The sequence below is a fragment of the Sorex fumeus genome, unplaced genomic scaffold, assembly GCF_029834395.1.
Source record: "Sorex fumeus unplaced genomic scaffold, SorFum_2.1 ptg000098l, whole genome shotgun sequence".
In the NCBI taxonomy this organism is placed as follows: domain Eukaryota; kingdom Metazoa; phylum Chordata; class Mammalia; order Eulipotyphla; family Soricidae; genus Sorex; species Sorex fumeus.
The window spans coordinates 50,146,931-50,171,950 of NW_026606155.1; the positions used below are offsets into that span (position 1 = coordinate 50,146,931).

Genomic DNA, 25,020 nt, shown 5'->3' on the forward strand with positions numbered 1-25,020 from the left:
TAAACTTCATAGTGTGTCAGGTGCAAATGTTACTTAGTATTTTTTTTTTAAATTAGTGAACCACCATGAGGTACAGTTATAGACTTACAAATTTTTGTGCTTGGGTTTCAGTTATACAATGATCAAGTACCCATGCCTCCACCAGCGCCCATCCTCCACCACCACGGGTCCCAGCATCCCTCCCACCCCCCATCCCCCATCTCCCCCATCCCACCCTGACTCTGTGACAAGGCATTCCCTTTTGTTCTCTCTCTCTCCTTTTGGGTCCTGTGGTTTGTAAGAGAGGCATTGAGTGGCAATCATGTTTGGTCTATAGTCTCCTTTCAGCATGCTTCTCCCACCCTGGGAGGATCCTCCCAACACCCTTTATTTGGTGCTCTCTTCTCTATCTGAGCTTCCTTTTCCTCCAAGTCATGGAGCAAAATTCCTGGTACTAATCTCAGCCGGCTGGAGCGATAGCACAGCGGGTAGGGCGTTCGCCTTACAAGCGGCCAACATGGCCGACCCGAGTTCGATTCCTCCACCCCTCTCGGAGAGCCTGGCAAGCTACCGAGAGTATTCGATATGCCAGACACAGTAACAACAAAGTCTCCAATGGAGACGTTACTGGGCCCGCTCGAGCAAATCGACGATCAACGGGAGGGCCTTTACTTACTTACTAATCTCAGCCATTCCTGGGTGTTAGTCTCCCTTTATGTTGCTTTATGTTCCCCAGATGAATGCAATCTTTCTGTGTCCATCCCGCTCTTTCTGACTTATTTCGCTTAACATGATACTTTCCATGTAGTACCACTTGTATGTGACTTACTTAGTATATTTTGATGCAAATATTATATTGAAACTTCCAGAACACGAAGTTCATTAAATTCAAAAGCAGATATTCACGTTTTAATTTTTAGAGCTATTAAGCCAATCATTTGGTAAATACTGAATGTTTTGTAGAGAAATGTGAAAACCAGACTATTCAACTCTTCAAACTTATGAAATGAGACTTAATAAAAATATAAAATCTCAGTCTAACTCGTGACTTTTAGGTTCCAGTGTTATGAATTAAATCTTTGAATTCTGATACAGAAGCAGGTAAACTTAAATTTTTTGTTACCAAAAGTTGATAATGATTGATCCCATGTTAAATTACAGGTTCATCTGGATTTCTTCCTGCTGAAGATCTGTCCTGAAAATTGAAGGGAATTGAATTTTCTCTTAGAGAAATTTCTGGCTTAAATAACAGTTTATCAAGATGATTGCTACACCCTTGAAACATACAGAATTTCACTTATCTTCAGAGACACCGTCTCATAGGAAAAATACGCCTATGCATGCAGTCCTATTTGATAACATTCCTTCAGGCACACTTACTCCTATGAAAGATTTGGTGAGATATCAGAACTCCTCTTCAAAATTGGTTAGCCATAAGAAGAACAAGTTCCTAGAAAAGAGAGATTTTGATAATAAAAGCAGACTACAATCAACCATGCTGGCAGAGGGCATCGCCTCCAACAGTTTTCTTGATATCAGTGTTATAAAACCCAACAGGGATGAATTAAAAAATAAAGCAAAATATGAAACACCAGAAAAAGCATTTCAAAGAATGAAAGAAAAAGTACTGCGTGAAAAGCAAGACCAACTATCCAGAAAGCAAGACCAAGTATCCAGAAATCATTTATTGAAGACACCAATAAGTGAAAATAATAAAATTATCACTCCTAATAAAGCTGAGAAAAGAATATTGCAGCATACCTACCTTTGTGAAGAAAAGGAGAACAGATCATTACAATCAGGTAATAGTTCTCTAAAAAGTTAGTTTTCCTAGGTGTTGGTTACAAAGATATGTTTTTATTGTGTCTGGTACTGTGTAACAGTGAGTGAAATGGACAACAGCCCTTCCCTCTACACTCAGGAGTGTGGAGGCATCATTAAATAGAGAGTTTATAATGATATAGTAGGTGAGAAGTGCTATAGAAAAAGAACAAGGATGATGGAAAGGGGAGATAGTAATTTTCAGTGAAGTGGTCAGGATATGTTAAACATAAAAGAACATTTAAACAAAATAATTTTTTCCTTTGGTACAAAATTTAAGTGACTTGCCAGTCCTTTTTGTATTTTGTATTCCAAAAACAAAATTTCAATTGTAATATAAAGCAGAATAAAATGCCCAGAAATACTGCTGTGATCACTTAATTACTACATTTCACTGTATAATTGTCACAGATTTTGTGTCTCCCCCCCCCCCCCCCAACCTCCCCAAAACATGGTGTATGACCATTAAAGGAGAATTTGGAGATGAGGTATGTGCTACTATTACTTAAAAATGGTGTGATTTTGCAGTGGTGATGATTATTTGAACAAATACAGCATGTCTTTGAAGACTTGCTAAAGAGATCAGAGAGGAGCCTGAAAGATGGCTCAGGGGACTGAGTATTGCTGAGTTCAGTCACCAGCACCATATTAATATAATCTGTATGTGATCTAATCTTTGCATATACACACATATGTGACTTACCGCAGTACCAGAATTTGCATTCTTGATCTCTGGACTTCTCAAACAGCTTTTTGTCCAGAGTTAGCAAGTTCTAACATGCAGTTTTTTTTTTTTTAACTCAGATAATGAGAAAGCAATGAAAACAAAAAGATAGTTAAGAGAAAGCTTTATGTAAACTGTCCTGTAATAAAAGTACTACATTGTCTGATCATTAATGAACCAGTCTTTATTTTAGTTTGAAAGAGGCCTTTTTTCTTCTCAATGGCTAATCCAACTTAATTTTCTTTTCTTTAAAAAAATATATATTAAATACCAACCTTACTCCAAAAAGTTCCTCTAGAACCATCAAGTAATTTCCTTTCTGCCAAGCAAAAGATTGAATGTCAACAGCAAAAAAAATCACCTCTTCATAATTTAACTTACGGTAAGCTGTTTTTTGTTTTAAGTTGTTTGAAGGTATGGTTAAATAGTTTGGTAATTATTTTTTCTGTGGAGTAAGCAGTGACTCTAGATAAATATTTAAGTCCTAAAAGCTAGAGAAACTCAGAGATAGAATGGGCAAGAAGATAGAGGAAGACTTCTTTCTCATAAGCTATTCTGTTTTCTTATGTTCCTTCTGTAAATTTTGTTTGGCTTTATATTTTTACAGAGCTTTCAAATCTGAACCCAGAACACGATAAAGTTTCGGCTGTAGGAGTTTCCAACAAGGCTTTAACTAGAGCTCAGTTTGCTAAACAAATTCTTCATTCAAAGGAGAACACAGTTGCAACCACTGAGCTCAAAAAGAATACATTTGTTTTAGAAAGTGTTGATTCTGTCTGTGAAAAATCCCCAAATAATACTGTTCAGACTCTGAACACTAATTCTGTTTCTGTGGAAAATGGAGTTGAATCAGTGGTTTCTGAAAGCAATGTGACAACAGAAGGGGTTTCACTACAGAAAATTATGAAAGAAAATGAGAAAAGAAAACCTGGGAAGACTGATCTTCCAAGTACTGTGAATGATACATGTAAAATTGTGCTTGCAAATCCAAGATGTAATATAAAAATTCCTGCAAAGTCAAAAAGAAATGCCGCACAGCTTTCTCCTCCAAGTATTATTACAAATGGAGTTACAAATAATAAGGTAGGAAGATTTTTAAAGCAGGTACTTATTTATTCTTACTCTCATTTTTCAAGAATTTGTGATTTTATGCTTTTGTTATTATTAGCAACAGCTTTATTTTCCTCTTTCATTATCATTTAACATATAGACAGTGTGGTCTAGTGAAAAGAACAGTGGGTTAAAGTAAAGAAGACCTCAGTGTTCTAGGTGTTAAGTCTTACTGTTATTAGTTGCATAGTCTTCAATAATTAGCTAAACTCTGAGGATGTGCGGAATTCATTCCTACTTTTAATTTTTTCCCTTCTGGTATTTAGGTTAACAGTAGATAAAAGAGAAAATAATTTAAAAACAAAAGATTTCAAAAGAGGCCAGAGAAATCTTACAGTTAGTAAGGTGCTGCTACCTTGCATGCAACTGACTGTGTGTTCAATCCCTGGCACCCCATATATAGTCCCCAGAGTCCTCCAGGAGTTATCCCTGAAAAGAGCCAGGAATAATTCCTGACTGCTGCGGGTTGTGACCTCCCCACAAAAAGAGAGAATGGGAGAGAGAAATTATAGCAGCTAAGATCTGAGTAATTTTCCTATTGTGTGGTAGTATAGAATGATGAAAAATAGGACATGGGCTATCAAATATGTTGCTTTTCTTTTTCTTTTTTCCTTTTAAGAGAATTTTTTTTTTTCAGCCATACCTGGCGATAGGGGCTGGAGCGATAGCACAGCGGGTAGGCCGTTTGCCTTGCGTGCAGCCAACATGGCCGACCCGAGTTTGATTCCTCTGCCCATCTCGGAGAGGCCGGCAAGCTACTGAGAGTATCTTGCCCACTCAGCAAAGCATAGCAAGCTACCTGTGACGTATTTGATATGCCAAACACAGTAACAAGTCTCACAATGTTACTGGGCCCAGTTGAGAAAATCGATGAACAATGGGAGGACAATGATAGTGACAGTGACCTGGCGATACTCAGGGGTTCCTCCTGGCTCTGCACTCAGGAATTACTCCTGGTGGTGCTAGGGAACTATATGAGATGCCGGGAATTAAACCCGGGTCGGCCACGAGCAAGGTAAATGCTCTCCCTGCTGTGCAATTGCTTCTGCCCCAAACTCATCATTGCTTTTTGAGGCCATTTTTTCCTTCCTTTTCTTTAAAATCACCTCATCCCTCTCTCCAGCTTCTTTGAAGCACAATTGGCCACTCTATCTCCTCCTGTATCTGATACAAACTTTTAGTCATTTTGACACTGATTGCTATTACTTCTGCTGTTCTGGCAACACTAATACCCATATAGATGATTCATTTTATTTCCTTAAATTCTTGACTTACAGTGACTTTTCCCCCCTGCATCTTAATTTATAACCATACCAGTCTTTGCCAGTATGTGTACCAAATTCTCACTTCCAGGTATCCTACATTCTCATTACTACCTCTTATCGTTCCAGATCTTTCCATTTTCAGTGCTTTTCTCCCACTCTCACCATCAGTACTGTAGTCCACTAAGATAGTTTTTCCCTCATTTTTCTTTTAACTTTACATTGATTCTATGATTAGTCATAACCATTTCCTTGACTGAATTTGCAATTCTATTTCTTGTCTTTACCTCATTCTTTCTCTGACAAAATGATAACCTTAGTTACATTTTACTCTTCTTTTGCTAATTACCCATACCTAAGAAGCAGGAGATGGCTGAAACAAAACACAACTTTGCTGACTGGTTTCATTTTTAATTTGACAACAGGTCTTGAGTAGATGCTCAGTACTGCCCATCAGCCCTGCTATATTTCACTTGTCCGTCTGTTCCATATTCTGACTCCTAAAAGTGTATGGTACCACTTTTTATTTCTTAAATCCTTGAAAACTTTTCTTTTCTCCTGATTCTTGGTTAATTGGGAACTTATCTTGTCATCACCAAATCTACTAATATTCTTTCTGGTTATCTTCATGTTCTGCTTTTCCTTCAGTTAAAATGGATAAGGGATTTGTGCTCCTTCTCAAGGTAAGTTTGTTTCTTCTTACCACAAAAGAACCCCTCCTCCCATTATCTGTACAATTTTTTTCTCTTCTCTAGATCTATTCACATCTATACATGCTGTAATTTAGCCCACAATTTAAAAAAGAGATGAACATAGTCTACCTTCTTTTCATTTACTAGTCTATTTTAGCTGCCATCATTTCATTTTTTGTTTGAATAGCAAAGCACCCTGAAACCGTATATTTGCCATTTTCAATAATTCATTTCTTCTTTCTTAAACATGTTCCTCTTTGGGCATACTTCATAAAAATTGCTCTTTTCAGATTCAAAAATGATCTTTTTAATCACAAAACCCAATGATTATTATTATTTTGTTGCACTCACAAGATTTAATCCTGTGAATCAAAATGTATTGTTTTTTAAAATATCCTTTTACTTTAGGAAATCTTTCTTCCAGTTTTCAAACACCATTCAACTATAATTTTCAACAGTCTTTCTGTCTCCATTGCTGCTGTATATGTTGATGTTCCTCAGAATCAATCTTGGAAGTTAATTCTGCATATCTGCACACTATTTATCAGTGTTTCTCAAACTTTTTAAAACTGTGACCCCTGTCTAACTTTATCTCCTTTCATGTTATCTCCCCTGTTGGCCTCCTAGTCTCACCCATTTATGTGATTTTGATCTGTTGTCCCCTTGGAATATTGTGGGGGTCATGTAGCCTGTGGCAGCTGATTTAGAATCTGTTATCCAGTGCCTTAGCTTTAAATTGTTTCTCCGCTGATAACTCCCAAATATATATTTCTAGCTCAGAACATTCTCCCAAACTTCATTTTAACAATATGTATGACTTCTTTCTTCATATCTGATAGCATCTAAAATTTACTGTGTCTGAAACTTTTTTCTTTCCGAGTGTCAGGGTTGGAATGCAAATCTCAGGTATGTAAGACTGATACTTTGTTGCTGAACCACATCCCAGGCCCAATGTGACCAATATTTGATTTTCTTTTCATAAATTTTGTGTCCTGTATCAGTACATAGTAATATTACACCAAATATTTAGATAAAAACTTTCATATTCCTTTTATGAATTAAAGGAATAAATCTCCAATAGTTAGATATTTATATGTGACCTTTTTTGTAATTGCTACTTAAATGCAATTCTTTTATAAATAAATATTAGGGAGTTATATGAATTTTTAATGTAAATTGATTATTGTGCTTATTCAGTAATAACAGGAAATATATGCTTTATTTTATGCTTGATTAGGTAGTCCAGCTAAAAGAATGGATAATTAAAGTCATCAATAATAACACTGCTATATGTGTAGAAGGAAGATTAATGTAAGTATAGCATTTCATTATTTAATAAAATTTATAATAAGATACTTATGTGTAAAAGCTTGAAAGGAGATCAATACTTGAGAAATAGTATATTCCATCAGACTTTCTAAGAGGGTTCCAAACCTACACCAAAACCAAAAATCAGGGGCCAACAATCAACAATCAAATATGCAGATCTTTGTTATGTTGATGGTAACCAATTTTCTTGATTTTATCTGTCAACTCAGATTATTTTAAAAGTAGTGTCTCAAAAGGTCTGAGGGATAAAACAATAGGTAGTAGGGCATTTGTCTTGCATGGTATTAACACCTGCACTGTATATGGTCTCCTGAACCCTTCAAGGAGTATCCTTGAGCACAGAGTCTAGAGTAAGCCCTGAACACTGCCAGTTGTGATCTGAAAACATAAAAGAAAATTAGTATCTCAATTATGTATACATCATATTTTTTTCAAAAAAGCCCTAATAACTGGACTGATTTTGTTTATTTATGACACAGTTAATATTTACTATTATGTATTTCAGTTCATAGTAGTTTCACATTTAAATTGGGACAACTAATTTAATGCTACTGATCCAGAAAGAATGAAAACTTTCTTTCTTTTTTGAGGCCTCATCCGTCTTTTTATTTTATTTTATTTATTTTTTAATTTTTATTAGTAAGACACCATGAGGTACAGTCGTAGACTTACAAATTTTGTGTTTGGGTTTCAATTATACAATGATCAAATACCCATCCCTCCACCAGTGCCCATTTCCCACCACCATGGATCCCAGTATCCCTGCCACCCCCCACCCCCACATCCCACCCTGCCTCTGTGGCAGGGCAAGAATGAAAACTTTTTAAAAATTTTTCTATGGCAGTTACATATTTAATTATCATTGGTATTCTCCCTAAGGCAGGAGAGCCAAGGATCAAATCAGGTAATGGGGATCAAATACATACAGCCATGTGGACTGCATATATGTCATGTAGCACTGTACTGTTTCTCTGTTTCCAACCATTCTTTTAGAATGCTTTTTCAATGTTTGTTAAATAAAATAAATTTGAAAAGAAGAGAAGTAATATTTTTTTTTTACCCGTGACATATTCGATTTGCCAAACACATAACAACAAGTCTCACGATGGAGACGTTACTGGGCCCGCTCGAGCAAATCGAGGAACAATGGGAGGACAGTGCTACGGTGCAGTGCTAAACAAGTTTAATTCCAGTAGGCCATATTTAACTTAACTTCCTTCTTATGCTTATATTTTAGTAAGTTTAATATTACTTGCTGAATTAGATGTCTAAATTTGTCTAATACATCTTCATGTTCTTTCTGTCTTATGTTTATTCTTAGCTTCATGTAAGAAAGTGTGAAGATTTAGATTTATGGGTCAGTGATTTGATACTGCAGTTTGTTTTTCCCAACTGGGCCCTCTTTTGGTACTTTCCAAAGAGGAAGATAAAAACAGTTCACTGTATAATGAGGATTGAAAATGCAAGATTGGTTGGATTCAAACTACATAACTGCATGAAACTAAAAATATAGGCCTTGAGAAGAGGGATGGGAAAAATTATTCTCTGAATGCTTCACATTAGTTAAATTGGAGTGGCAAGCATTATGAAAAACCAGGTATTTTGAGAAGCCTGCTTTTTACTAATGATATAGTTTATAGTAGGGCATATGGTTTGGCTACAGTCTGATCTTTTGGCACATACCCTTATGGGTCAGTTAGCTATGGTCATTTACTAAATTATTAGGCTTTACTAGGTTTGCTGCAGTATTTAACCCTCAAATGTTTGGTAATGGTAATTAGAATAGTACTGTACTGTTATTGTAGATTATGAATATATAACTTCTTGTTATAAATGCATACATTTATGTATATTGTACTGTGGTGATACTCCATATATGATGTAAATTTATATATAATAGCTATTTGTGGGTTAACTAAGCTATTCTTCCTCTTCTAGAGACATCACTGACATGTATTGGCACAGTAATGCTATTATAGAACGAATTGAGTACAACAAAGTTAGGACTCTTTCTGGCAATATTTATATATTAAAAGGAATCATAGACAAGAATGCCATGAGAGAAGAAGGTAATGACTGTTAATATTATTGTTAAATTTGAGGGGGATTCATATCTGGCAGTAGAGTGCTTTTTATTTTAATAGGAGCTGTTCCTGGAAGTGCTGGGGGGCTACCAAAGCTATACCCAGCAGTGTTTGAGGGGCCAATCCAGTGCCAGGGATCAGTGAAGGACCTTGTAACATGTTAGGCTTGTGGTGTCCATTTGAACTATCATCTTAATCTCAATACTTTTTTTTTATTAAATCACAGTGATATGCACAGTTACAAAGCTGTTCATGATTGAATTTCAGTCATATAATATTCCAATACCCATCCCTTCAAAAAGTACTTTTCCCACCACCAATGGTCCCAGTTTCCTTTCCCCCTTTCCTCTCTCCCCCCCACCCCCACATATTTCTTTTAGTTTGAGTTTTTTTTTTGGGGGGGGGCGGGGTGTTATACCCAGTGATGCACAGAGGTTACTCCTGGCTTTGCACTCAGGAATTACTCCTGGTGGTGCTCAGGGGACCATATGGGATGCTGGAAATCGAATCTGGGTCGACCTCGTGCAAGTCAAACACCCTACCCGCTGTGCTATCATTCCAGCCTCCCCTACCGTCTACTTCTATGGCAGGAAATTTTCTTCTCTCTCTCTCTCTCTCTCTCTCTCTCTCTCTCTCTCTCTCTTTCTCTCTCTGTCTCTTTCTCCTTCCCCTCCTCTTTTACCCTCTTTCTCCCTCTCTCTCCCATTCCCTTTCTGTCTCCCTCTCTCTCCCTTTCTCCATCTCTCTCCCTCTCTCTCTCCCTCTCTCTCATCCTCTCTCCCCTTTTGGGCTTTATGCGTCAGTGTTGGTCCCTAGTCCCTTCTCTATCCTAACTACATTTTGCCACACACCACACTCTTGCGGCAAGCTTCCATGGCTTATTGGTAGTCATAAATGTAGCATGCTAAGGAATATTATTCTGTAGCCACATTCAGTATAGACAGAAAATGAAATTATACAAGACAAGATTGTGCCAGACAAGTTCAACAGAGAAACATACTAAGGAGTTAACATTTGCAAAATCAATTGCTCACAAATAATGTACTGAATTTCTTTTTTAAAAGATAGTACCCAGGTGCTGGGGACATAACTCTAAGAACTAGAGTAACATGCCTTGCACATATGAAGTCCTGAGTCTGAATCCTGACTGCCAAGCACTGCTGGGTATGAGCAGCATTGCATCACAGAACCTGGGTGTTCAGACAAGCCATCAGTTCATCTGACCAACACAGCAAGTGGCACCCAGGACTTTTGAACACTGTTTTGGAGACCTTTAAAACCCAAACAGTCCCCTAGCCCCCAAAAATAGCCAACAGAAGACTATTATTTTTAGTTCAATTTATAATATTTAAGAGCCTTATTAAAAGTAAATATTGTATCTTCTATTTCAAGTTTTCAAGTAAGTCAGATTAAAGAGGACAAACACTGGGTGATTTCACTTATCGGTGGTAGAACAGAATACAAGGTATTAAAGGGGTTAAAACTAGATAACCTTTGGCCTTAGAGTACAGTAAGAAGGACAAGCAAAGAAAGAAATCAAGTAATGGTCTTTTAGTTCTACTTGGTATTGTATCATATTTCCCTAATTTGTCCATTCTTCTATCCTCCTTTCCCTATTTCTATTGGCACCTTGCCAAGAGTACTGGGGCTACTCTTGGTGTTACTCAGCTCAGCATTGCTATCCTGGCATTTCAGTGCTCAGGCCAGAGATGCAGCTATTCTTGACTTGGGTCTTGAAGGTGAACTCTGCCATAGCCTCCCAAGTGGTATTTGGGGACCATGCTGTGGTGGGGATCTAACTCAGGGCTATCTAACTTGACTATCATGCTGGCATGGCTTTGAGCCATCTCCTAGCCCAGCGATTCTATACTTTAATAAATCTTTAATACCTCCCCTGCTCTTTAGGTGATAGGGGATTTTTGTTAATTACTGAATCCTCAATATCTATGACAATAACTTACATTCATTAAGTTATTCAAAAGCACTTGGTATACCAAGTATGTGCTTTTGAATAACTTAATGAATGACATCTTAATAACACTGTAACACTGTCCTCCTGTTGTTCATTGATTTGCTCAAGCGGGCCCAGTAATGTCTCCATTTTGTTGTTACTGTGTTTGGCATATCGAATACATCATGGGTAGCTTGTCAGGCTTTGTCGTGCGGGCGAGATACTCTTGGTAGCTTGCCAGGCTCTCCGAGAGGGGTGGAGAAATCAAACCCAGCTTGGCCGGGCTGGCTGCGCACAAGGCAAATGCCCTACCGCTGTGCTATTGCTCCAGCCCAACATCTTAATATTTCAGTTTTTTTTTTTAATTTACCTTTATCCAATGCCAGACACAGTAACAACAAAGTCTCCAATGGAGACGTTACTGGGCCCGCTCGAGCAAATCGACGATCAACGGGAGGGCCTTTACCTTTACCTTTACCTTACCTTTATCCAATGGAGACGTTACTGGGCCCGCTCGAGCAAATCGACGATCAATGGGAGGGCCTTTACCTTTACCTTTTACCTTTATAGGATATCCAAATTATCTAATAAGGAAGTTTATGTTTGGATTTCCAGAAAAATGGGAAGAGTACGTTGATAATTTTCTAGGAAAATTAAGGTAAGATACTTTCTAACTTTAAAAAAAAAACACTATAGGGGCTGCAGAGTAAGTACAGGGATTGAGGTGTTGGCTGCCTTGCACATGGCTGACCCCATATTTGGCCTCTGGCTCCACATAGGATCCCCTAAGAACAGCTAAGTGTGGCTAAATAAAAATAATATATATTAAAGTATAACATTTTATAAGATATGCATTTCAGATGTGAAGTTTTATATTTTACAAATAATATATTTACTCATGTATATAAATAAAGTAACTTTAATTTTGAAAATATCAGTTTAAAATTTTTGTATCTGTTCCTTTCATTTGTTCTCTTAGTGGTTACTGAGTGCCCTTTGCTTAGCACACAGTGTCCATAGAGGGAAACCAAAAAATTTGGTTAATTCCTGCTTTCAAGGAATTTGGGGAATGCAATGATGTAAATTAATTATAGTTCAATATAATAAATTATAGTTTTATCGGAGGGAGGCCATACCTGGTTCTGTTCAGGATTTAGTTGTACTGTATGCTTAGATATCATTTGTGGTCATTCTGAAGACCATATTCTATACTTTGCTAGGTTCAAATCCAGTCTGCTGAATGCAGGATAAGTGCCTTACTCACTGTACTATCTGAACTAGAAGTGAATTTTATTTTTTCCCCCTGTATTACTATCTGGGCCAGATAGTATTTTTACGGACATGCTGAATATTCAGCTTTACATTTGTAGTGAAAAGGAAAGCTTAGACAGCACTTAAAAGAAAAAAATGTGCTTTCACTACTCTTTCACAAAAATAAAACAACTGGTAGAATTTGCCCTTTAATTTTCCTTATTACCCTAAATTATGAAATAACAGTAGAAGCACTTAAAAGGTTTTATTTTAATCCTTTTACTTAATAATACCATACTTTAGTTATTTCTGGGGTAAGAGAAACATGCCATAATGATGAAAATAGTATAAGATTAGGGGTCAGAGGGACAGTATAGCAGGTAAGTTTGCTGTACTACTGTCTTGCCTTGCATGTGGTCACCCTGGTTTCAATCCCTAGCATTTCATATAGTCCTCTGACCCCCACCAGGATTGATCCCTAAGCACAGAGCCAGAAGTACGGACTGCTGGGTGTAGCCCAGAATTTTCAGGAAATTTCATTATTTACTTGTGGGGTTTCTTATTTATTTTTTTGATAATTAGTATCAGAGGAAGAATACTAAATTTGTTTTTAGGATGTGTGAAAAGAAAGGAGGAAAGACACAACAAAAGCAGAAAACTGGAAGATTTGTTTCTGACACTCGGGAATCAGTGAAAAATGGGACAGGAGAAAACCAATCAGCTGTGCTCCAGAGAGCCCACACCACTTATGATCTTGATTGTGATCATTTGGGTATGTCTGCTCTATTGTTCTCTGTTGGCATAGTGATAAATTTTGTTTTCATTTTAGGCACTGTGATTTACAGCATTGTTAATGATAGGGTTTCATGCATATGTATGTTTCAAGACCACACTGTCCACCAGAGTTCCCTTCCCCAAGGCAAATGCCCTACCTGGTGTGCTATTGCTCCAGTCCCAATTTCATCTTTTCTTATAGTTGAGTAGCATTTCATTGTGTATGGACTCTGTGCCAGGCTGTTTTCACTCGCCCCAGAGCAGGGTGCGTAAGAACCCTCCTACCCCAAGGGACCCAGCCCCGGTAGCCAACCTCCACTTCCCAACCGCCGCTGCGCTCCAGGCCACTTTCCAGACCACACGGCCGCTTCCTACCCATTTTCCATAAATACCACACCATGTTTGATGGAGTTCAGACAGTAGACAAAAATTACATATATATATGCCTCTCAGAGAGCCTGGCAAGCCACAGAGAGTATCCTGCCCACATGGGCAGAGCCTGGCAAGTTCCTCGTGGCATATTGAGTATGCCAAAACCAGTAACTATAGCAGATATCTTTCCCCTGACCCTGAAAGAGCCACCAGTCTTAAAGACAAGTAAGGAGAAGCTGCTAAAATATCAGGGATGGGACGAATAGAGACGTTACTGACGGCCGCTCAAGTAAATCGACAAACAACTGGATGATGATGACGGTGACAGTGACCATAGTTTCTTTATCCAGTTATCTGTTCTTGGACACTTGAGTTATTTTTGGATTATATAACTCAAGTAGACGCTGGGTGAGCATATACTTACACTGTATATAATGTAATTGGATTTTACTCAAACTTTTAATTACCATGGGTTTAATTATGGTTGTATTACATAAGCTAACAGAAAAGAAGAATTCCATATACATGATGAAATACAAGAGAAACAGAATTAATAGCTTTCTGTTTAGTTGATGTGCAGTTAGGATGAACATGGGTTAACCTTACTATTTTGATTTAGAGGTGACAAAGGAGATGAGATCCAGAATATATTAATGCAACATATGACTAAACTGTTTTGTTTTTTAAGAGAATGAAAGTGATTTTAACAAAAACATGCAGAGTGGTCCTTTCCAAATAAAATTACTTTATATTGTAGTCAAATTGTAAACACTGTTTGTGGCATCAGATTGGATACTTTGTTACTCTAAAAATTTTAATGTGGAAAAGCAGTTTGTTTTTTATATAATTACTTTATTTTTATGTTTATAGAACAGAAGAATTGTATGCCAAGTAGGTTGCCAGGAAGTCCAGAATTAAATGTTTGCTGTAAAAATCATCAGACTAAACCAGTAATGCTCTTGGGTGATCAGATCAATAATACTGTTCAAAATAGAGAAGAATATGACTTATCTGATCAGGTAAGGTTTTATAGTGTTTCCTAGTAAAGGATTATTTGTCAACTACTGAGAGAGGTTGCACATATTAAATCAGTAATGGACATGTATAGGATAGTGACCTATCTGATGCTTCTAAAGCTTATACTTTGGTAAATGCCTTTCTGATTGATTCCACTAAAGAGATTTGTAGAACCACAAGTCCCTAGAAATTTCATTGCTTGAAGCATACTATGAAGACACATTGGATCATGTTTATAGATAGTTGTTAAAATTAAGTTACCTTTTTTTTTTGAAGGAATTACTTAGGAAAAAGAAATCTCAAACTTTGTCTTCAAATAAACTCAGAAATCATGAAAGAAAAACAGATGAAAGGATAATTAAAAGTCAGAGGCAAGGTAATATATTTTAACTGGTTTTGTAAAAAAGCTAAATGATACTATATGATACTTTGGGGATGGGGATGGCGTGCCAGGACCTCACAGATGTATGACATGTGCTCAGCCAATGAACTATATAGCTCTGGACCCTAACGAGTATTGGTTCTTTGTTCAAATAGTGGAACAGAAGCATTCTTATATACACTGCTTCTGTGTTTATTAACTAGAATTGTAATATTCCTTTCTAGTAGATATAAATATTAGTGAATATTTGTAAATGTAAATTTTATATAACAATGCCAGTCATATTGTGTGATACTCTGATATCGGCCATCAAAAAAGGAGTCTATTTTGACTTTTCTGATAATATTGCTGGATTTATTTTAATTTTCTTTTTTATCTTTTACTCTTTAATTTTTTTTTTTACTTTACCTCCAAAAGCCCTTAGGGGCTTTCTCTTCTTCTTGCTCTTTTTCTCTTGAACGTATATCTCACCTATTTCTTTGCTTGCTTTTTTCCACTCTGGAGAAGCCTGTGTTCTCTCTTGAACACGTTTCTCCTTTTTATCTCATGTCTCTCTAAGCAAGTTTCATTTGATAAAGACTACCTTATTTCATTAGAGACCCGAGTGATATTATAGGAAGTGGGGCATTTGACTTACACACAGCTGACCTAGGTTGGATCCCTGGCATCCTATATGGTCTCTGGAGCACTGCCAGGAGTAATTCCTGAGTGTAAATCCGTGAGTAAGCCTTGAGCATTGCTGGAAGTGACCCAGCCCCCAATTCTACCCCCACCAAAAAAACTATCTTCATTAAAAAATTTTTTTACTTAAAAAATTTTCCAGGAAGAGAGGTCTATAAATTAAATACAAGATTATATATCAAAAATCTGAACTTGTGAAAGTCAACAAAAGGTTTGTTTCTATGAACCACCACATAATTGACCTCATTTTATTCCCTATTCCCTTTTCCTTTACTTGTCATATTGTTCTCATAGTTTAAGTTTGTTTTTGTTTAGTTTTCTTAATCTTCTACATATAGGTATAGTCATAAGTTATTTCTCTTTCTCTATCAGACTTAATTCACTTAGTATACCATTCATGTGTTGGAAACTCCAAGATTTCATCTTTTTTATAGATCAGCAGTATAGCAGAATGTATGTATTTCACACTTTTTTTTTAAAAAAAATCAATTCATCCTTTAATGAGCACTGGGTTGTTTTCAAATTTTGACTATGGAAAATAATGATGCACATTTATCAGTTCAAATTAGCATTTTCTTATCCTATTTTAATAAAGTTAATCTTGGAAATTTCTAAATGTAAATGGCTAATTATTATAATGATTTTTGCATTTTTAGAAGATTATTTGGGCTGGAGCGATAGCACAGCGGGTAGGGCGTTCGCCTTACAAGCGGCCAACATGGCCGACCCGAGTTCGATTCCTCCGCCCCTCTCGGAGAGCCCGGCAAGCTACCGAGAGTATTCGATAATGCCAGACACAGTAACAACAAAGTCTCCAATGGAGACGTTACTGGGCCCGCTCGAGCAAATCCACGATCAACGGGAAGGCCTTGCATAAGAAAATAGTCTATTGCTTTAAATGTCAGATTTAATTAGAAGTTTGCCTCATTTAGGTACTAAATAATTTTTAAATCATGAAATCATTCACTTTACATTATTATAGAAATGTTTAAAGATTAATTTTTCATGAAATAAATAACATAGTTTAGTTTGGTGTTAGATTTTTCAGGGACAGCTCAATGGGCTGGAGTGAAAACTCTATATTCAGGAGTCTCAGATTGATCCTTTGTACACTGCTGTGTGTGATCCCAAAACAAATTTTAAAAATGTAAATTTTCAGAATGATCTCATTGAAATACTATCTACCAGAATTTAATGTCTCTACACATTAGCAAGTTTTAAGTTTTATTTTGATCTAAACCTATCAATTTAAAAGCATTAAAAAAAATGTCTTATATAAGTTAAAATCCAGTGAAAATGGAGCATGGACATAGTTCATGTTTTACATGCTTTACCTCTGGGGTGCAGGATTCAAAGCTTGGCACTTCATGGTCCTCTGAGCATGACTAGGTATGGTCCAAGAGCAAATTTTTAAAAGAAATTAAAATGAACATTTTTATAAACATTTAAAGATGCAGTGGGGTAAACAATATGAGCATTTCTCAGGAAAACTAGGAATTAAAATTCCAAATGACCAAGTAGTTCTGCTCCTGGGAATATGGGGATATATGGCCCCAAAGTATCTGCAGTAGTGTGTTCATTGCAGCACTGTTCACAATAGCCCAAATCTGGAAACAACTCAAGTGCCATAGAATGATCAAATGGATACATACCCAGGATACATCTACACAATGGAATACTATGCAGCTGTTAGGAAAAAAAAATGAAGTCATGAAATTAATTTTTGCTGATATATGGATGAATATGGAGAATATTATGCTGAATGAAATAAGTCAGAGGGAGAGGAACACACATTGAGTGATCACACTCATTTTCGTGATAAAAAGAAACATAGTGGGAAAATAATACCCAAAGACAATAGAAATGAAGGGCAAGAAGAACTAGTCCTTAGGAGCTTGCCACAATGGGGTGAGGGTAGTTAGGTCAGAAAAGGACCACTATAACAATGATAGAGGGAAGTGATCACTCTGTACAAGAACTGAATACTGAAAGAAGATGAAGTGATATTCATGATATCCTTTCAATAACATTAGTACAAACCATAGTACCTGAAAGTAAAAGAAAAAAAAAGAAGAAGAAAAATGTCTGCCATAGGAGCAGGCTGTGGGGTAGGAAAGAACTGGGGACATTGGTGGAGAGAAGGGAGAGAAGTGGACACTGGTGGGTGGATGGATGCTAGAACACTGACTGAAACTCGGTCACAAACAACTCTGTATCTCATGGTGATTCAGTGAATTTAAAAAGAAAGTAATAGAGGGGCTAGGGAGATAGTACAGCAAGTAACACACATGTCTTGCACATATGTGACCCGGTTCAATCTCCTGCACTTTATATAATCTTCTGAGACTGCCAGAGTGATCCCTGAACAAAGCCAGGAGTAAGCCCTTAGCACAGCCCCAAAACAAAATACAGGGGAGAGCAGTATTACTCAGAACACGGCTTTTAAAACTGTGGGTCACAGCCACATGTGTTCCCATCCTTTTAAAAATTTTGTTTTAAAACAAATTTATTATTCGTCAGTAAAGATTTAATTTGTATACCTAGTTTATATACCTCTATATACTGGGTCATAAATTTCTTGGGTAAAAAGGGTTGCTGGGGCCGGAGCGGTAGGACAGTGGGTAGGGCATTTGCCTTGCATACAGATGACCTGGATTTGATCCCCAGCATCCCATATGGTCCCCCAAGCACCGCCAGGAGTAATTCCTGAGTGCAGAGCCAGTAGTAATTTCTGAGAATTGCTGGGTGAGACCCAAAAAAAGCAAAAAAAAAGGGGGGAGTTGCTACTGGAAAGTTTAAGAAGCCCTGACTGAGACTACCACCTTATATGACTTGACAGTACACCGAATCTTTGCTCCAATCATTTAATAAAATGAACTAAAATATGTATAATAAAATATTTTAAATAAAATATTCGATAGTTTTCAGTGTTTTACTAAACTGACTTAGCTTTGATGACTTAAAGGACTGGAGGATTTAAAAATATATACTTCCTTTATAATATGAATATATGATTCATTGAGAAATCTTTTAGAAACTTTTCAAATACTTTTGAATATCGCTTCTCCAGATTATAGTTTAAGGGATTCTTTTTCCTTGAGTTTTATTACTACTCCCTCAGTCTTTTGTTGTTTATCCTACAAAATAGCACAAAATATATGTAGTAATTAGTTTATTAATACATTCTGCTCAATAGTGAGAATATCACGTATGCTGCTACAAGTAAGTTTGTGTGATGCCTTATAATTTTAAATATTTATAATTATAAGAGAATATCTTAAAATTGGAGATGAAATGTTTGTCTACTGGTTTTCTTAAGTGTCAAACTGGAAAATTTTATACTAATTTGCTTTTTTTAAACACTTGATAACAAAGATATCCATATTCCATTTGGGTTGTTGTCAAAGGCTGTTGAATGAAATTTTAGGGGATTTAGCAAAAGTGTGTCCCTTTGGCCAAGATGAATGAGTATAGGTCGTGCAGATGGAGTTCCTTTTTTTTGACTCTTTCCTTAACCCCTTTTAAAGAACATTTAAAAAATATTATGTATTAAATGTGTGGTAAGGCTTTCGCAGCCCCAGTTGTTCTTATATTTCTAAATATTTTACCTATGACCAATTGATTTAACCAATATTTATGTATAATTTAATCTATTGTGACTTTGCATTAACTTCAGCCCCTTCCCTGGTGGTGGTGGTAATGGGGATCCCAACAATTAAGGGATTGTTCTTCCAGTTGATTTAGTCTGTTAGTGATTGAAGAGAATTTTCCAGAATGAATTGTATTAATTAAACTTGAGTATTGAGAAAAAAATTGAGTAGCGTTGAGTTAATGGATAGAAAATATGGTCAGGTTTGAGTACAGTTTTAGATTAGAATAACATAAAAGGCCAGATGGTGGAACTTTTGTGTACTCAAAATATGCTGTGGGAAGTCATGGGCAGAGTGTATTAAAAAATAGTGTATGTTCACAGTTGAAGGGGCAGTGATTTGAACAGACAGATGCTTAGATTAATATGACATTAATGTTTACAGTGACACTTCTGGAGGATAAACAATATATTTGTGAAAAAAATTTTTTCCTCTTAATTTATTTTGTTTGTAGCTAATTTGAGATTTTGATCTTTGGTTTTGTTTTATGAAATTCAAGAGTACTCTGACGACTTAAATATGACCATGGATATTCTAACTTCAAGGGTACAGTGTTTCTCAGATAAAGGAAGGAAAGATTTGACTGTTAATCATAAGGAAGCTTATCTTTTAGTAACACCACTTAAATCTAAGAAGATGATAGAGCAAAAGTGCAGAAAGTATAATCTGTCCTCTAACACCATGAAAGCACTTACAGATTTTGTACTACAAAAAGACAACAAAAAGGAGCATCAAAATGAAAACAAATCAGACTTAAAAGAAACTGCAAGTTTGGTCAGTAAGTCCAAGACTCAAAACACATTTATGTATAGCATGGGACATAAACATAAAGATAAGGAAGAGAGCGGCATACGTGATATTCTCACTATTGAGCAGAATGTAACAATATCCTCTGATCAACGAAAAAATACAGTGTACTTATCAAAATCAGAGAAAACTGAAAATCAGTCTACTGAAGAGAGAGAAACTGAAAAGGAAATTCCAAGGAGAACTGGGGTTATTAAAACCAGAGAAAGGAGTAGCAAAAATACATATAAAGTTCACCTGAGAAACACAACACATGCTACAAAGAAAATCTCGGTGCTATCTGAATCTGAAACTGAAGAATGTGAAAATGAAGAACATATTAAACAAAAGAAAGCTAGATATTCTGCCAAAGAAACTCTTCAGAAATCTTGTATTACAAATACATTTCCAGTCAGTAAACTCACAAACTGTGATAAGACTAATAGACATTCCTTAGAATGTTCATCTGGTGTAAATCAGAATGAGAAATGGAATGAAAAGGAATTACAGAAACTTCATTGGTAAGTAATTGCATGCAACTCTGAATTATCTAGAAGACAAAAACTATAGTAAGTGGCTGATTCAGTTACTTCTAATGATATGAAAGATGTTCAAAAATACATGAAGGGAAGTTACAGTTTATACTGTAGGAAGGTTACACTTAACTTTTAACTAAATACCTATGTGGCCATCTTTAAGGCTTGTATATGAGGGAAGTGAAATAATCATTCTCGTTTAATATTTCAAGACAGCCCATATTTCTTTAAGGTAACTGATTGGATTTTTGGCTTCTTCCATTCAACTGAGTTTTCTCACTTCCTTAGCTCCTTCATTCTGTCCCCCCTCCGCCCCCCTCCCATTAATCTTTCTTTAAGTTTATTGAATTTCACTACCAATGATTTTCTCATTTCACTGAACACTGAGGATTTTCACTCTTAAGTCATCCATTGGGCAGATAAGAAAGTTCTGATGCTACGGGTGGGAGAGATAGTACAGTGGGTAGGACCCTTGTCTTGCATGTGGCAGACCCAGGTTCAATCCCCAGCATCCATGTGATCTAAGCATCACTGGGGGTGGCTCAGATCCCCCCCCCAGAAAAATTGTAACATAATTGATCTACATGACCCCCAAACATAACACTTTTATTTTTAATAAAAGTTTAAGATCAGGAATATGCAGGAATGAAGAGTTCCTCTTCCATTTGGAAGTAAGATAGATACTGGTTAAAATTTGAGCAATGGTGCAGAAAAGTTACTCATGCAAAATCAAATCATTAAACTTAAGGAAAAATGTTGGACGACTAAGAACGATTTTCCAGGTTTATTAGAATACCATAATGTTGATGGTATATACTAGACATATAAAATTGCATCTTCACATTTTAAGCGCTAATATTTGAGAGGGTTATCTTTCTAAACTAATTATCTAGGAGCCTGCTCTTCAAGCAGGTGTTCTCCTTTCGACACTTATTTTTCGTGCCTGCTTACTTGCTCTTTAAAGCTCCTATGGTCTCTTGAATATGTGTTTCTTTCCTTCTTTTTCCCCATTCCAGCCTGCTCCCACCTTCCCCCACCTCCCCCAACCCTCACAACTTAAGTTTCAGTCATTAAGAACTTGCTTCACCAGGCTGGGGCGACGGCGACAGCACAGTGGGTAGGGCATTTGCCTTGCACGCTGGTGGCCCAGGTTCAATTTCCAGCATCCCATATGGTCTCCCAAGCACCGCCAGGAACAATTCCTGATTTAGAGCCAGGAGTAACCCCTGTGCATTGCTGGGTGTGACCCAAAAAAAAAAACTTGCTTCACTAAAAAAAGTTACCTAGGATAGTTACTAGGGCTGGAGCGATAACAGCAGGTAGGGCTTCTGCCTTGCACGCGGCCAACCCGGTTTCGATTCCTCTGTCCCTCTCATCCCTGCAAGCTACCAAGAGTATCCCGCCCGCCGGCAGAGCCTGGCAAGCTCCCCGTGGCGTATTCAATATGCCAAAAAACAGTAACAACTAGTCTCACGTTACTGGTGCCCACTCGAACAAATCGATGAACAATGGGAGCACAGTGCTACAGTGCAGGATAATTTTATTAATTCCATCAACTCTGTAAATTCTCGTTTTATGTTATCCAATCAGGTTATTTTTATTGATTTGAATATTACTTTTTTGGTTTTGTTTTGTTTGGGGGCCACAATCAGCAGTGCTCAGGTCTTATTCCTGGGTTACTCATAGTTATCCCAGGCGGGCTCTGGGGACCTTATGGGGTGCCAAGGATCAGACCTGAGTCATCCACATGTAAGGCAAGCACCTTACCTCCTGTGCTATCCAGTCACAAGAATTTTTTTGTTCCTTAACTGGTTTTGTCCTTTGTAGTGCTATTGCATCTCTTCCAAAGCACAAACCTGGTTTCTGGTCAGATGTATCAAAGGCTGTAGGCTCTCGATCTGCTGGAGATTGCCAGAGGAAATACACCGAAGATTCCCAAAGAAAAGGATCGAAGAAACAAGTCACTGAGAAAAGGCCAGTCAACCTCAAGGGCCAAAAAGGTAACTTTTGTAGTCAATGTTTGTTTTCTAGTTGCAGCATCAATTTCTAATCATTTGCTAGATATATTTTGTATTTACACATGTCTTAATTATATGTATTTTCTTAAAAACTTTTTTTTTTTCTTTTTGGTTCACACACAGCGATGCACAGGAGTTACTCCTGGCTCGTGTACTCAGGAATTACTCCTGGCGGCGCTTGTGGGACCATATGGGATGCTAGGAATCGAACCCGGGTTGGTCGCATGCAAGGCAAACGCCCTACCCGCTGTACTATCGCTCCAGCCCCACTTAAAAAAATTTAAATTAGAATGAACATCACATCGTTGAGTAGTAACTGAAGCAACCTTGTGCTTTGAATATACTCTAGGAAATACATAGTTGGATTTATTCTGGTTCTGTTTTAATCTGAGGTCAGGATCCCCTTGTAATTTGTAAGAATACTCAGAATAAATTTAGATTTTGTATTCTCTAGGAACATATACTTCTGCCCAGAGTTTATGCTGAAGAATACTGTTTTAAGCTTTAGGAGTTTCCAATATTCCTTTAAGAAAGTTTTAGTTTTACTAAATTAGTGAAAGTAAAATCTGTGTTAGTAAAATCAGTGTTAGTAAAAGTGTTAGGGAATCTTTCTTATGAGGTAGACCTTTCCCACCTCATGCTGCCTATACTTACGTAGCTTCATTAATAAGTGAACTTATGAACAGCCTGTTTGCTCATCTTACTCTAACTTGTTACTTAGGAAACTCATAAATGTTATCAACAGAAAGAAGCTAAGTTTAATATGACTGTACAATTTAGATTTTGCAAATAAAAAAGGAACCCTTATAGGCAAACTATTATCAATAACCAAATCCTTATTGCCTTTGCTAACACAAAAGGCAAGAAAGCTGATGCTGATAAGAAGCAAACTATTGCGATAACTGCTAAAGTGGGAACACTTAAAAGGAAGCAGCAGATGAGGGATTTTCTGGAACATATGCCAAAAGATGACCGTGATGATTTTTTCAATGCAACTCCTTTACAAAATAAACGAGTACTGGTAAGAGATTGACTGAATTAAACCCTTGTTTTTAATACTTTTGCTATTATCATTTGGAGGCGTAAGGATTGGGCATCTCCAACCCAATCTGGGCTTACTTCTGGAGGCTTAGGCAAGTTTCTTACTCACTGTACTATCTCTAGCTTCAGTAGAAACATTTTAAAATCAAAGATAAAATAGAAGTAGAAAGGAGTAATTCATTTTCTATGGCATAAGCCTATTTTCTCAAAGGTTTTAATATGTAAAGTAAGATTTTTATTGTGTAAAAGGTAAAAGGTAAAGGCCCTCCCGTTGATCGTCGATTTGCTCGAGCGGGCCCAGTAACGTCTCCATTGGAGACTTTGTTGTTACTGTGTCTGGCATCTCGAATACTCTCGGTAGCTTGCCGGGCTCTCCGAGAGGGGCGGAGGAATCGAACTCGGGTCGGCCATGTTGGCCGCTTGTAAGGCGAACGCCCTACCCAAAGTTTTAATAAGATTTTAATTAAGGATTGAACTATTTATTGGGACTGCATGCACACAAAAGTTTAGTATTAGTTACATTACTCTTAAATACCAAGCAAAAATAGCAAATGTATTAAGCTTTTATTTAGGGGGAGTCAGCAAATTATGGCCTATTTGTTAATTCTGGCATACTTTTTTTTTTTTTTTTTTGCTAAACAAAATTTTATTAGGACACAGACATTTCCCTGGTTTACAAGATGTCTATAATTACTTTTGAGTTACAACAGCATGATAGCCTTCATTTTGCTATAGAAATATTGTTCACAGCCAAGGCTCTTCTCTGTATCTACCAATATATATCTATAGTTGAAAATTTATGAGGAACTTAATAACCATTTAGAAATACTTTGTGATATTGAGAATTACCATTTTCAGGAGTGCCTTCCTGTAATAAGTATTTTCTTTTATAGTTACCAAGTTTGCAGGGTAGTCTAGAAGAGGATGATATTCTGCCAGAAATGGACGGAAATTCAACATCTCCATCATCAATTATCTTTCCATTGGCAAAAACTCCTACATGTCAGCATGTCAGTCCTAGTATGCTAGCCACTGTAAAGAGGTAAATATTGATGCATATAATGCTTTTATTCTTTTCACTGGCATTTAATGTAAAAAGCCGTCTTGGTAATGCTGGGACACAGCTCACACTTTATATAAAAATCCCCAATGGATCAAAGTTTTACATATAAAAAATTAAACTATAAATGAAACTATAAACCTAAAGAAACTATGGAAAATTATTTTCTATTAGTGAATGTCTTTGTGATACAAGACCTCTTAATGTCAAGAATGATGAAGTTAGCTGTATTTTAAAAATGGAAATTTTGCCTAGTACCTATTACCATTAATAACTGAAGCACAAAACAATAATTGAATAAAAAATATAGGAGATTAATCACAGGAAAAAGCACCTCAAGACTCACAAATAAATCTCTGGAAGAGAGCAACATAGAGCAACATGCTGCAGAGATGCCTCTTGACCCTGCACCAGGCTGTCAAATCCAGAGGCAACCCGCAAGGGGGTGGGTGAATTCCCCTCCCTGCCCCAACAAAGCCCCAGCAACCGAAAACCTCCAG

General features: G+C 36.8%; 1 protein-coding gene across 1 annotated transcript in view; it reads left to right on the forward strand.

Moving 5' to 3' along the window:
- The first annotated feature begins 1,240 nt into the window (after positions 1 to 1,240).
- MIS18BP1 (MIS18 binding protein 1) overlaps positions 1,241 to 25,020 on the forward strand; it is a 28,011-nt gene continuing 4,231 nt past the window's right edge. The window contains exons 1-13 of the mRNA XM_056134263.1: positions 1,241 to 1,800; positions 2,800 to 2,906; positions 3,132 to 3,607; positions 6,826 to 6,899; positions 8,856 to 8,986; positions 11,523 to 11,610; positions 12,818 to 12,975; positions 14,220 to 14,368; positions 14,643 to 14,742; positions 19,579 to 20,386; positions 22,229 to 22,401; positions 23,280 to 23,440; positions 24,354 to 24,502. Of these exons, the coding sequence (XP_055990238.1) occupies positions 1,241 to 1,800; positions 2,800 to 2,906; positions 3,132 to 3,607; positions 6,826 to 6,899; positions 8,856 to 8,986; positions 11,523 to 11,610; positions 12,818 to 12,975; positions 14,220 to 14,368; positions 14,643 to 14,742; positions 19,579 to 20,386; positions 22,229 to 22,401; positions 23,280 to 23,440; positions 24,354 to 24,502 (3,134 nt within the window). The remainder of the gene's footprint in view (positions 1,801 to 2,799; positions 2,907 to 3,131; positions 3,608 to 6,825; positions 6,900 to 8,855; positions 8,987 to 11,522; positions 11,611 to 12,817; positions 12,976 to 14,219; positions 14,369 to 14,642; positions 14,743 to 19,578; positions 20,387 to 22,228; positions 22,402 to 23,279; positions 23,441 to 24,353; positions 24,503 to 25,020) is intronic.